The sequence below is a fragment of the Eleutherodactylus coqui genome, chromosome 12 (assembly GCF_035609145.1).
Source record: "Eleutherodactylus coqui strain aEleCoq1 chromosome 12, aEleCoq1.hap1, whole genome shotgun sequence".
In the NCBI taxonomy this organism is placed as follows: Eukaryota; Metazoa; Chordata; class Amphibia; order Anura; family Eleutherodactylidae; genus Eleutherodactylus; species Eleutherodactylus coqui.
Genome location: NC_089848.1, coordinates 77,589,335 through 77,603,803, shown reverse-complemented (window position 1 = coordinate 77,603,803; position 14,469 = coordinate 77,589,335). Strand labels below are relative to the sequence as shown.

At 46.1% G+C, this 14,469-nt stretch overlaps 1 protein-coding gene across 1 annotated transcript in view; it reads right to left on the bottom strand.

Annotated features, from left to right (window-relative positions):
• MINDY4 (MINDY lysine 48 deubiquitinase 4) overlaps positions 1–14,469 on the bottom strand; it is a 121,222-nt gene that overhangs the window by 47,580 nt on the left and 59,173 nt on the right. The window contains exons 12-13 of the mRNA XM_066584553.1: positions 13,035–13,100; positions 11,755–11,822 (exon numbers count right to left, since the gene is read on the bottom strand). Of these exons, the coding sequence (XP_066440650.1) occupies positions 11,755–11,822; positions 13,035–13,100 (134 nt within the window). The remainder of the gene's footprint in view (positions 1–11,754; positions 11,823–13,034; positions 13,101–14,469) is intronic.

Sequence of the window (14,469 nt, the reverse complement as noted above, 5' to 3'; positions counted from 1 at the left end):
CACCCAGATGCTGCACTAAACAATAGACAAATAAGGAGATGCTGAGCTGCAGTACAAAGAAATCAGCAAGATGCTGCAGTACACAGAGAAATCAGCAAAATGATGCAGTACACAGAAGAGAAATCAACAAGATTCTGAAGTGTACAAAAGTGAAATCAGAAACTGCTGCAGTACACAGAATATTACTTACTGACATGCTGCAGTGTACAGAACAGCAATCTGTGATATGCTGCTGTATGCAGAACAGAAATCAGAAAGATGCTGCAGTGCGCATACTGGATATCAATGAGATGCTGCAGCACATAGAATAGAAATCAGTGAGTTGCTGTTGTGCACAGAACATTATTTACTGACCTGCTGTTGTGTACAGAATATAAATCAGTGGATTTATACAAATCAGTGATTTTTGCTGTAGTGCACAGGCTGCAAATTAGTGAGATGCTGCAGTAGACAGAGCAGAAGTCAGGAAGATGCCTCAGTGCGCATGCTGGATATCAGTGAGATGCTGCAGCACATAGTACAGAAATCAGGCAGATGCTGTAGTGTACAGGCTGGAAATCAGTGAGTGGCTGAAGTATACAGACTGCAAAGTAAGCAAGCCACTACAGTGCAAAGGGTGGAAATTAGTGAGACGCTGCAGTGCACAGGCCAGAAATCAGCAAGATCAGTCTTGGAAAGCTGAAATGGCTGAAATATTGGCCAACCAACCCAGCCAACTTGCCCGTAAATAGAGCTAAAAACCAGCTTGACAGAAAAGAAACTGGAGATTTGTGATAATTGTCCCCCTAAAGACCATAACAGTGCATACAAGGTTACGTACATTGACCCCGTTCTCCCCATCAATGGTGACATTCTCCTCACCAACTATTATAGCGTTGTCTGCCGCACAATCATTTCCACTTTAAGGCATGAGCAGTAAGATAAATCAAACCTGTCACAAAGATTAATATCTGCTTGACAGATCGGCGCTTGTGACAAAAGGAGGATGTGCTAATGACATGTTTAGCTGTAAACAACGTGGGAATGGAGCGTCAGGCATCTGCATATTAGATCAGCTGCCCATAGAGGAAGCTACAATCAGGAGAGTTCATGAGTTTACGCAGACACAGCAGCGCCTGAACCCCCCTGCTCTGATGGTATGATGAGCCCCCTCCCCATAGCATGCAAGTCCCCGAGTAATGCCCCAACGTCTCATACAGTAACTGTTCCCTATGTGCCCCCTTACTCCATACAAGTGAGACCAGCCAGCCCGCCACATGGAGACCTGATGGGAAATCATTCTATAATGGAAAGTTTTGCAACTTTCTATACTTTTATTATAGTTTTTGCTTTAACTCTTCCCCATCTACAAGCTATTTACTGTCAGTAAATGGAAACATTCTTGTTTACATCCAGAGGTTTGAAACCCAAAGCTGGAAGTTTGCTACAATTGTCTCCAGTCCTGAAAATTCTGTGTGATGGAAAACATATCTTGAACTGCAGATTCATGTGTTGCACCTGCACTGATACATTGCGACAAACTATCAGGATAGGAGAGAGGTTTGTTCTGCTGCGTTTATCTCATCGAGGATCATCAAAACTGGATACAATTGTAGCAAATCTTCACCTGTGAGAAGCATTGGATTAGGATGGAGTTTCAGCCTCTGGATGCAAGCAATACATTTTCCATAAACTCCCAGCAAGCAGAGATCTTGTGAATTATCATTAACAAAGTAAGGTGGGGGCTTTACATCTGCGCTGGGGATTCCCCCTTTAGGGAGCAGGAAAGGGGAATCACCATGGCTGATCGTTTTATAATGGCGTCCGCCCACTTTCCACCCAGCTGCACAGCTTTTTCTTCCAGTACTTCGAGCTGCATCTGTGACGAACCCTCGGGCCGAACGTTGCGATGCAGATGGTAAACTGGCCTAATGCACATTTCCAAAGTTATTGTTAGGCCACTTTCACGCAGGCGTTTCTAAAGATGCTGGCGTTTTAAAAGCAGTGTTTTAAGCATTTTAGAATGGTGTTTTTAAACACGCTCGACAGCTTTTTTAACACACCCCATCATTGCAATGGGGGATGTGGTGCGTTAAAAAGCACTGCAATGCACTAAAATAGAAGATGCAGCCTTTTAATTAGTGCGCTAAAACTGTTGTCTGAGAAGCCCCATTGAAATCAATGGAGGCTCAGTAGAGTACGCTGTGCCGAAGGAAGAAAATCCGGCCGTGACGGAGGGCAGGTCCGCAGCGTCCGGACAGATAAAGAAATTCTTATTTTTTAGCATCATGTCCGCGAGAAAGGAGGGACCCGTTGTGGGATTCTCCATGAAGAATCCGCGGCGGGCCTAATTTTCCCCATGGACATGAGGCCTTAGGCCTTAGTCAGACGGGTGTTTTTTCGCGCGATTTGCGGATCGCATGACGGATGCGCATCCGCAAACCGCGTGACCGGTGCGCGCAAGTCGCCCGCAAATCGCCCGAAAATCTGCTCCTAGCCGCCTTTCATTAGAAACGGGCCGGAGCTGTCCAGCGCATTGCATTCAATGGAGACGGCAATACAGCCGTCTCCATTGAAAGCAATGCGCTGTGGGCGAGCCCGGGATGAATTGTCGGTAAGGGCTTAAATATATAAGCCCTTCCCTGCAATTCATCCTAAAATGTGTAAAAATAAAAAAAAATTGCATACTCACCTTCTGCCGGCAGCCGGAGCTCCAAGCGGCCGTCCTGCAGTGGGTGTGAAGGGGGTGTGAGTCAGACCTGCCCCCTGATTGGCTCAGCGCTGAGCCAATCAGAGGCATGCCTCACTCACACCCATTCATGAATTCATGAATGGATGTGAGTCAGACCTGCCCCTGATTGGCTCAGCGCTGAGAGGCAGCAGTCACTCACCCATTCATGAATTCATGAATGGGTGTGTGAGTGTTTTCAGCCTCTGATTGGTCAGGGCTGTGACCAATCAGAGGCAGATCATTCAGCAGGGGATTTTAAAGCCCCGCCGGCTGAATAGTGCAAAGAAGCAGTTCAGGAGAACTGACAGCGGCCGCGGCTGGACTACGGCTGCAGCGGAAAGGTGAGTATACAATTTTTTTTTATTTTAACACATTTTAGGATGAATTGGAGGGAAGGGCTTATATATTTAACCCCTTCCCGACAATTCACCCCGCGCACGCCGGCAGCCCATTGCTTTCAATGTTACAGCTGTGGCAGAGAAGAATGATTTGTCTTCTATATGTTCTCAATGGGGTCGGCGCTGCTGCCGCCGGCCCCATTGAGCGCATATACAGAAGAGAACAGGAATCGCAGATCGCAGATAGGTGCGATCTGCGATTTTTTGTTGTGTAATTTATCGGACGAGCGCATAAAAAGCGCTCATGTGTCCGATACCATTGCAAAGCAATGGTTTTAAAAAATCGCCAGACGCATGCGCATGCGCAAATCGCGGCTAAAAACGCCCGTCTGACTAAGGCCTTAGACTGCAGAGTCTACATATAGTGATAAGCAGAAGCTGCAGAAGAAAAACTGCAACATTTTGAAATAAACCCTATTACAAAAATGACTGTCAGCCCACAGAGCCCCTGGACCAGAGCAGCACTGTTTCTAAAAGGAAATCATAGCCTTTTTCAGACAAATTCCAGACAAAGCCTGTTAATAGCTTTCAAAAATCTATCCAGTCCAAGTAACTGGACTCCATTCTGGTACAATTTACCTGCACTGCTACAACTACTGGCTGCATCACTGAAGTGGCGGAGGACCCCCCTGACCTGTGGTGTGAGAGCTGGGTGCTCCAGGAACATGCTTGGGGTGCCACCTATAACGTTCTATGAATTGCATCTACAGGAATTCGTCTTCACTTGAATGGAAGGTATTTTTGAGCAGATTCTAAAATAAAATCTGAAAAGATCTAACCATTCAAAGTTGTCAACATGGCACCATCTGCAGTGCTGCCCACTTGACCAGGGCCGATAGAACACCAATAATTTTGAGCCCAGATACCGTCATCATTCCTCAGACTCAGGTCTTTATATTTTCAGTCCAAGGTTTGTGATATGTTGAGGTTTATGTTTCTTTTATCTATTTGCCATGTTATTCTAACAGGACATTAATACGGTTCTGGTGCCAAGCCAAAAGGAAGACTGTTGGCACCTCTTACCCTGTTGAGGTTTCATATCTAGTCACTGATGAGGGAGGAACCTCTAGGCGCCAGGGTCATTAGCGTTAATGAAGGCAGTCATGCTGGCAAATTACTTGTTGCAGTATGCAAAGGGTTAAAAAGGTTATTCTAAAATGAAAACTATGAATCCTGTAGATATGATACTTTTTAATGGCTAACAAAAATACATGAAGTGAAAGCCATACGCCTAGAGCTAACAATGTTATTATCTGCTGGGCTCAGGGGTGCTGCCTGTTTACTGGACGGTGTCTGATAGTGGGGGAGTTAGTGGTTGGAGGCTGTAATTTCGAATACACTGATAAGAGGAGATGTAAACCCACAGGGAGAACATGAGAACCCTTGTACTGATAATCTGGGAATGTGGTAAAAACTACAGCTGCAGCAGCACTGAGCTGATCACTTGGTACAATGTGTATGCCTGTAGACAAACCTACATTACAGTAATGTGCTGTATGTATGCAGTGAGTGCAGCTCTGGAGTATAATCCAGGATGTAACTCAGGATCAGTACAGGATAAGTAATGTATGTACACAGTGACTCCACCAGCAGAATAGTGAGTGCAGCTCTGGAGTATAATACAAGATGTAATTCAGGCTCAGAACAGCATAAGTAATGTAATGTATGTACACAGTGACTCCACCAGCAGAATCGTGAGTGCAGCTCTGAAGTATAATATAGGAAGTAATTGAGAATCAGTACAGGATAAGTAATGTTTGAACTGTACAAAGTGCTTGTTTAGATACATTTATTCTAGATGTAAACTCTGTGAAGTGATTACAAGGAGGGTGTGGAAGGGGGATGTCTACACCACCCATCTAAGAATAGCTGGAAACGTCTTACTGCAACACAACAGCGATTATTCTATAATTCTCCTTTGCTTACAATGGCTGCACAGAGGCAAAATTAAAAGGAACAAGTTAGAAAGTTGTGACCCTATGCCAACCTATAGACGTTATTATTATATGTCTGTATGATTTCTGTCACTGGACTGCAGCATTCTGCCCTTGTGAAAGTCCATGCAAATTAACCCTTTCCAATCCACTGTCTGACGTCTAAAGACATTCTGATTGAAGGCTGTACAGCTCCGATGTCGGAAGACATCCGTCAGGGTATTCTTACTGTAGATTACTGGCCGCTCTGTTGTCGGGGGGCCTCTCCAGCATGTCTCACACCGCAGTACTGGCTCTAGCCACCAGATGGCGCCATTGTATAATGGCTGAAAGAGAAAGCCCCTAGGAAACCCTTAATCCAAAATTGGATTGCAAAGGGTTAAAGACCGTTTTTTATAGCATGATGTCAGATTTACAGTAAACCAAATCTCTGACCAGCAACCAAAGGGTTCAGATGCTCTATACCCATGGTGGTCTGAGGTCTAAGACTTCATCACTGGGGTTTTCTCACAAGTATCCATGACCTATCGGAAGATCACTTTGAAATTACAGTACTATGCAAAAGTTTTAGACAGGTGTGGAAAAAATGAGTGCATCCTGCAATGGGTATTATTGTATCTTGATGCCACCAGGAAGTCCTGGTGGAGTCAAGACTGACAGGGGGTGACGCCCTCTGTACGTGATTGGCTGCAGCAACGGCTCCCCTGCAGGTCCTGCCAGCACAGTATCATTATGAATTCGTCCCTCCCGTCCCGGCCGTGATGGGAGCTCCTCGCTGCTGCTGTCACTGTTGCAAGCTTCCCACCGGTTCCGTGTGGTTCCCGATGCAGCTGTGTGTGGTCGGCGCTTTGTGGCAGCTGCTCATCATCCCCGCTGGCATCCGACTATATGTATGCACTAGCGCCTATCGGCCCCTGTCTTCCAGGCTCATCCTGCTCCCCGCTCCTGCTGCTTCTTCCCCAGGGCAGTGTACAGCTTCAGTACCAGCTCCTGGCCGCTCTCACAGGCTCCTCTGGCTCCCCACTGCTGATTATTCCCCGGGGCACTGTACATTTTCAGTACCAGCTCCCGGCCCCTCTCCCACGCTTCACAGGCTCCCCACTGCAGCTTCTCCTTCCACGTCGGCTGTGTGCCTCTTCAGGCCAGGCAGCACACACAGCCGCCAGTCGCCAGATGTGTGCGCTGCTAGCCTCCGTGCGGCTCCTCAAGCTGTGTAGCAGAAGCCACTGGAAAGACCCGGCTGTCCCCACATGTCAGCGCTGCTGGTAGGCTGCGCACACCGTTCAGAGCCACTGCATGGCCCAGCACTGTATTGGGAGCGCCGGCCACTTGTATGACTATTATTGTATGTTGACGCGCAGCTTCCAGGACCTTGCGAAATGCAATCAACCGGGAGCTAGGGGTGTGACAGGGGCGTTCCTGCATGGAAGCCGTCAAACTCCTAGCTTCTGGTGGCATCAAGATACAATAATACCCCTGCAAAGTCCTCCTCTGAAGTCAGCAGGCAGCACTGCCTATACGGCTCTTTTCACAGTGCCATGTATACTTTGCTATACAAGTCTATGGGAGAGCGCACAGCCAGCTGTGAAAAGATCTGGACTGGTGTGAGCTTCAGAGGGGGGCACTGCTGGATCCAGGGAGCAGGTGAGTATAAAATACACCTCAACCAGCTCCCTGTCACATCCCCTAACAGTGCCATAACTTAGTTTATGGTGCTGTGGGGACGTGACAGGTTCCGTTTAGTAGTTTATGTTTGTTTATTAAGGAAATGCAAAGTTAATGAACAAAAGAGAAATCTAGATCACATTAATATTTGGTATGACCACCCACTGCCTTCACTGTTAACAGCATCAATTCTAGGTACACTCGCACACAGTTTTTGGAGGAACTCAGCAGGGAGGTTATTCTAAACATCTTGGAGAACTAAGCACAGATCTTCTGTGGATGTAGGCTTGCTCAGATCCTTCTGTCTCTTCACGTAATCCCAGACAGACTGGATGATGAGATCAGGGCTCTGTGGGGCCAAATCATCACTTCCAGGACTACTTCTTTACGCTGAAGATAGTCCTTAATGATATTGGCTGTATGTTTGGGGTCCTTTTTCAGCTGCAGAGTTTATTTGGAGCCAATCAGACGCCTCCTTAATGGTATTATATGATGGATAAGTATCAGTCTGTATTTCTTAGCATTGAGGACACCAGTAATCCCAACCAAATCCCCAACTCCATTTGCTGAAATGCAGTCCCAAATTTGTAAGGAACCTCCCCTATGCTTCACTGCTGCCTGCAGACACTCATTATTGTACCGCTCCCCACCATGCTTCACTGCTGCCTGCAGACACTCATTATTGTACCACTCTCCCCCATGCTTCACTGCTACCTGCAGACACTCATTATTGTACTGCTCTCCACCATGCTTCACTGTTGCCTGCAGGCACTCATTACTGTACCGCTCTCCACCATGCTTCACTGCTGCCTGCAGGCACTCATTATTGTACCGCTCTCCACCATGCTTCACTGCTGCCTGCAGGCACTCATTATTGTACCGCTCTCCACCATGCTTCACTGCTGCCTGCAGGCACTCATTATTGTACTGCCCTCCACCATGCTTCACTGCTGCCTGCAGACACTCATTATTGTACCGCTCTCCACCATGCTTCACTGCTGCCTGCAGACACTCATTATTGTACCGCTCTCCACCATGCTTCACTGCTGCCTGCAGACACTCATTATTATACAAATCTCCAGTCCTTCGGTGAACAAACTGCCTTCTGTTACAACCAAATATTTCCCATTTGACTCATCAGTCCAGAGCACCTGCTGCCATTCTTCTGCACTCCAGTTCCTATGTTGTTGTCCATAGTTGAGTCACTCAGCCTTGTTTGTACATTGAAGTTATGGCTTTTTGGATGCAATTCTTCCATGAACATCATTCTGGACAGACTTCTCCAGTCAGTCAGTCTCTCTCTCCAACCGGGGAGTGAGTATGGGGTCTGCTGTTGTCTTTGTAGCTCCATCCACACCACTAACGTAATTTTAATTGAAGATGCAGGAAAAATGTTTGCAAGGTCCAGAGAAAAGTTTGGGCTTCTTCAGACGGGCGCATGTGCAAATAAGCTCGTATTTGGCCTGAACTCGCCAAAAGTCTTTCATTTTGTACTGTGCAAACTGAGCGCTATTGCGCACATTAAAATAAAAAAAAAAAGAGAAAGATACATCCTGCCCTATCTTTTCTTACATTTATAAAAACTATGTGCGTAATTTTAACGCTTGCAAAACTTCACAAAAACATGGTCATCTGTTTAAGCCCTTAGAGGGGTGCACTAACTTGGCTGAAATGAACTGATTGCAGGGGTTTGGATCAGGGGCGTAACTAAAGGCTCAGGGGCCCTGATGCAAAACGTGAGCTGGGCCCCCCCTCTATCTGTATCTGTACCCGTACCCATACCTAAACCATGCTGCACAGAGACATAACCTGAAGCTTCTGGGCCCCAATACAAAACCTGTAACAGGGCCCCCAACTATAATGCTTTATTCATAGTACTGGGCTCCCTATATGGAGAAGAGAGGCCTTATGAGCCCCCTAAGGCTCCTGGGCCCGGGTGCAACCGCATCCCCTGCACCCTCTATAGTTACGCCCCTGGTTGTGATCCAAGAGCCCATTATTAATTGGAAGGGGGAGGTGGGGTGGGAATCAACCCCTATAAAGGAGAATACCACCTTTCACATCACTGATACATTACAGGTTAGGATTTGCTGCAAACTTTAATGGTGACCCAACAGTAGTGACCTTTAGTAGTGAAGTCGACAAGCAGCATTGATATAGAGCAGTTCTGGGAACAGGCAGGGGTCCCTGATAAACAAATCCCCTGTAGACTTCATTTCCCCTTGGCACTGGATGGTTACTGTAACTCCGGGAGCCAGGGCAATAACTCCGCAGATGATTTCCACCTCGTGAGGCTGAGCAGTAACTGATACTAGTTATTTTCTGATTGTCCGCAGGGTTGCAGTGGGATCTTAAAAAAGTCAATTGTGAAAGCTTAATGCTGCTGATTAGAAGCTGGCAGGCGATACGATAAACAGCCGAGACCTCCCTGACAAGTGGAGAATGATAAATCCAGGCAAAATCCAAATGTCCTTTCCTGACTTTTTATGTTACGCCAGAAGTATGTCAGTTATGTAAACAGGTCCGCTGCACAATAGTCGTACCAGAAACTCCCCGGGTACATAGTTCTCCATAGGTCAAACACTCGCACATAGGATCACAGTTTCACAGTTATCTGCTACGATGAATGAACACAAACACTGCAGAAGCCAAATATATCAGGTATCCTCACAGCGACAGGGCTGGCTGCCGTTAAAGAGGTAGTCCTATGTTACAAAGTGTAGGAATAGCTCTAGGACAGGCCATCGCTTTATGACCTGTGAGGGTCCGACCTCGGGGACCGCCACCAATCCGGGGAATAATGGGGCTTCAACACTAATTCATCTCTGTGGCCCCTTCGGAGTCGCTCCTTACACCCACTGAGGAAGGATTTGCAGCACAGCTCCATTCAAGTTAATGGGCCTGTCAGCAGCTTCTGCACGACTGGGTGACTGGGGGGGCGCCGCTGTGCAGAGAACATCCAGTGTTTCAGATTGAAAACAGTAAGAATATGTTCACATGGCATATTTTGGTGCACATTTTCAATGGGACCTTAAAAGCCATTGCATGGCACTCGCATGCCATGTGAGTATTATGTGATGTCTCCCATTGAAGTCAATGGAAAACACTTGCGATCCTATTAAGTGCAAGGACCGCAATATCACAGAAGCAATGTGATTTTGAATCAAAAAATTCACATGTCCATCCAGTTCAGCCTACTGCTCCCTAATGTTGATCCAGAGGAAGGCAAAAAAAACCTCAATGAGGTAGAAGCCAATTTTCCACATTTAGGGGAAAAAAATTCCTTCCCGGCTCCAATCTGGAAATGGGAATAATGCCCGCATCACCGCCCCTTTTGAAGTTTTTAATGTGCATGGATCCTTCTTGATACTAATACTTCTCAGAGCTGAGGTTTGTTACAGCTGTATCCAGTCTAGACAATCCTCTGAGCTGAACCAGTCTAGTCATCATTTTTCCAGAACTGATACATTATAGGAAATCCTCAGGCAAGCAGAGAGATTAGTGCAGCTGATGTGTTCAGCTCACAGACCACTGTGAAAACACCTCTAGATGTGACTGGAGTATAAAACATGACATTGATCCCGGGATTATTCTGACTGCCAGATTCGAGTCGGGAAGGATTTTTTCCCCCTAAAATTAGGAAAATTAGCTTCTACCTCATTGGGGTTTTTGCCTTCCCCTAGATCAGGGGTTCCCACACTTTTCTGCCCCGCAGACCACTTGCCGACTTTTTTTTTTTTTTTGCTTTCCGTAGATCCCCTGCCTGCCTAAGGCCGGCTGCACACAACTGGGTCGGGTTCCACATGCGGGAGCCCTCAGCGGCATCCGACCGTGTGCCCAGCCGGCATCCCCACATACCTGTCATTTCTTCTTCTTTTCTGTACTGTGGATGGTCCGCACGGTTTGACGTCAGACATGCGCAGTCCAGGGTTTATTTTTCTTAAACCCCTGCTTTTCCTGCGTTATTGCCTAGTGATGATACAGAATCCGAGACCTGTCTGCAATGTCAATTGCGGAAGGGCCGCGGGTCGGACAGCTTCCATTGACTTTAACGGAAGCCATCCAAGCGGAATCTGCCTAAAAATAGAACATGCTGCAATTTTTTCTTCGTGAGCGGAAAATCACAATTGATTTTCGCTTGTGAGCAGGAGAAAGCCTTTTTCAAGAGCATGGTATAGGCAGTATTTGCTGCGGAATCTGGAGGCGGACGCCTGCTCTGGATTCCGCAATGGAAATCCAGCAGTGTGCAGCCACCCTAATATTGAATTTTCCTTAATTTGTTAACCCATTAAGGACCAAGCACTGTAAATTTACAGAGCTTGGTCCTGGGCATTAGGGCTTATTCAGACGACCGTATATCGGCCGGGTATTCATGCCGGCCGATATACGAAGTCCCTCTATGCAGGGGAAGGAGGCTGGAAGAGCCGGGAGCAGTGCTCTGAGCTCCCGCCCCCTCTCTGCCTCTGAGGTGAACAAGGTTCTAATAGAACCGAAACACGTACTCTATTATCTGTGAATTGCACATGTTTAAATAAATAAAGCAGGAAGAATCCTCACATAAGCCGTACTCCTGTCCGTGAAAATCATTTATTATATACACAATCTGTGGAAGGTGTAATATGTCATTTATAGAACGCCTAAATGTTGATGATGACCTGCCTAGATAGAGTCCGCTCACGTGGACCCTTATTTACATCTCGTGCACCCCCACAGTTTTTTCTTTCTGACATGGACCCCCAACAATTTAAAATCAAGACCTGGGGGTCCATATAGACCTATTTGGGAACCACTGCCCTAGATCAACATTGGGGGGGGTTGGGATAGTAGGCTGAACTAGATAGACATGTCTTTTTTCAGCCTTACACTCTGTTACTGTGTTACATGATATAATCATGCAGATCAGTACTAGGAAAAGTAAAACTAATTCACAACGAAATGAATAGATATTATATTGACTATACCTAGATTTAAACTGATGTCTAAAGGTGAGCGTGCCCTTTCTAGAAGTGTTTGTTACATGTTAACAGTATACATTATATATACTCACAGTTCCACTGTCCTGGAGAAGACCACAGAGACTGTCAACAAGATGCATCCGAAGGGACCATGCTCAAACTGGAAAAACAAATAACAGTCATATTAAAAGGGGTTGTTTCATGACAAACAACTGGACTCAGCCAAGCATGCATGTGTTTTCAGAGGGGAATAAGCTCCTGCCAGTTTCCTCTATCCCCTCCAGACCCCTCTGGTAATAGCTATTTTCCCAGGGTAACAAAGGATCGGGCACATTGAAATTCAACATGCCCGATCGTTTCTTCCCCCAACATCTACCATAAGAGTTGAACTGAGCTCCCACCATCCTCAGAAGATCACAGCTGATGTGTATGAGAACCTTACTAAGGTTTTACATCCCTAAAATACTGATGGCCTATCCAGAGGGTAGCTGATCGTCAGAGGTCCGCTGTTCAGGATCCCCGATGATCAGCTGAATGACGTGACAGCGTCACTTCAATGACTGACGCTGTCACTTTGGCCCATACCAGGCACAGCGCCGTACATCATATAGTGGCTATGCCTGCTATTGCAGCTCAATCTTATTCATTTGAATGGGACTGAGTAGCTCTCAGGCCATGTGACTGGTGAAAATGAGGCCGCAGCATCTTCGCAGCCTCTTCAATCAGCTGATCAGCAGGGATCCCAACTGGTGGACCTGTACTGATCAAGTATTGAAGACCTATCCTTAAGCTAGGTCAACAACGGTTTACTCCCCGAAACCTATTTAACAAATTACTGACAGACCATAATACATTGGGTTTGTTTGTAGTGTCTAACCCTAGTTGGTCACTTTTGGGTAAGTTTACACATAGTGGAAATTCCGTGGCAAATTCCGCAGCATTTCTGCATCCAAAACAGAGTCAAAATCCAAACCGATGCAGAGGAGCAAAAAGTGTGCATAAGCTTTAGAAGCTCGAACTCCTTACACCCTGAGTTTTGAGTTTGTGACCTGCTGATCTTCCACGGTCCACCATGAGTAGCTAGCAGCTTTTTATGTAATATTGCGGCTATGGAGAAGGCCACCATTCATTACCGGTTGGGGTAATGTCACCAATTTATGAAGTCTGGCTTGTGACTAAAAAAGTGCTGATTAACATAAAGGTTTTGCGCACATATGGACCCTCCCTTCTCTCATAGAACAATATCCAGCCTGGTATCACCATCTTTACTCCACAGGTGACCTATGACCCCATGTCATTTGTACATGAGGGAACATCCATTTTCAGATAACATTAATTGCCTTTTAGAATGTGATACCGCGGAGTAATTCACCTGATTAATGTTTTGCTGCAGGAAGGTCACAAGATCTTCGTACTGCTTGAAGCTGTACAGGATGAGCTGGAGGAAAAACAAAAACTCGCATTAAAACAAGGGGCACAAGATGGAAAATGACACATGTAGCGGGCAATCGTCCAGGGTTCACCGATTCCTCCGGTCCGCACAGACTAGGATAACTTGTATAAAAGAGAAATTGAAGATTTGCTCAAAGCAACCAAATAAATCACTGCACTTACTAAAATGCAGTAGAAGTACGAAAGCTGCGATTTGATTGGCTGATAGTCGCAGGACATTTTGCACAAGCTTTTTTCAATAGGCTCCTCTGTGTGCTAATTTGACTGAATAGGATTAATCAACCTGCTGTGTGTAGACTGGGAGAACGACTATATAACAGCAGCTATGACCGAAGTTTATAACCTGCACTCACCTCTGAACTCACTGAATCATGTAGTGCAGTACTTATCCTGCATGGATCCTGCTTTCAGATGGAGCAGTTTATCATTCGCATGTCAGAGTTCGCTCATGCAGCCTGTTTATACAGGCAGATAACTCATTCGCTCGCAAAGCATTCACATTCACTGTCCAGTGAGTAAGAACAGCTGAACGATTGGTATTTAAACGGAACGATTAGCGGAAGAGCCGTCTAGGAGTTTCATGCTTGTATGAAATGAACCATAAGTGAATGAATTCATTCATTGCTGACTGTCTTTATACTGAATGATTATTGTTCAACTTTGAACAAACCAGCGTTTGTTTTGTTTAACGAAAATCGTTCGGTGTCAATGCACTTTACCATCCAGAGCTGTACTCACTGCTCTGCCCACTACTCATTAATGATCCTGAGATAGGTCGCCTGTCCATGGGCATAGAGATATCCCGCCGCCAGGGCACCGCGATGAACCTATCTATAATGATGGGTTCATCACGGATAATCGCAGCATGCCGCAATTTTTAACGCGAGCGGAAAAATCGGCTGGACATCTGGGCTGCGCTTTTCATAGTTATCCTATGGAAAGCGTTCACTACATTACCCGGGTGCGGATTATCACCGCGGGAAATCCAGTGAAAAGTCACCTGTGGACAGGAGGCCTTACAGTTACAAAAAATAGCTGTGAGTTTGATAAAGCAATTAAAGCACAAAATGATAATAACTTATTTCCATAAACACAAATGCAGCAGAAGTACCACACGGGCAATTCCAAAATAACACCAAAATGTATCCAGTTTGTGTTAATCCTTTAAAGAAAGTAAAGAAAACATGTTTCATCAACAAAGGGACTTTGCTGGGAGTTCTTGCTTCACTTAGGCCCCCTGTCCACGGCAGTGATTTCGCCAGCTGTAAAGTTCCGGTGAATCACGCCGTCTAAATCTTTCCATAGCATCGCTATGGAAAGCGCCAGCCCTGTGTCCACAAGCAGAGAAACGTTGC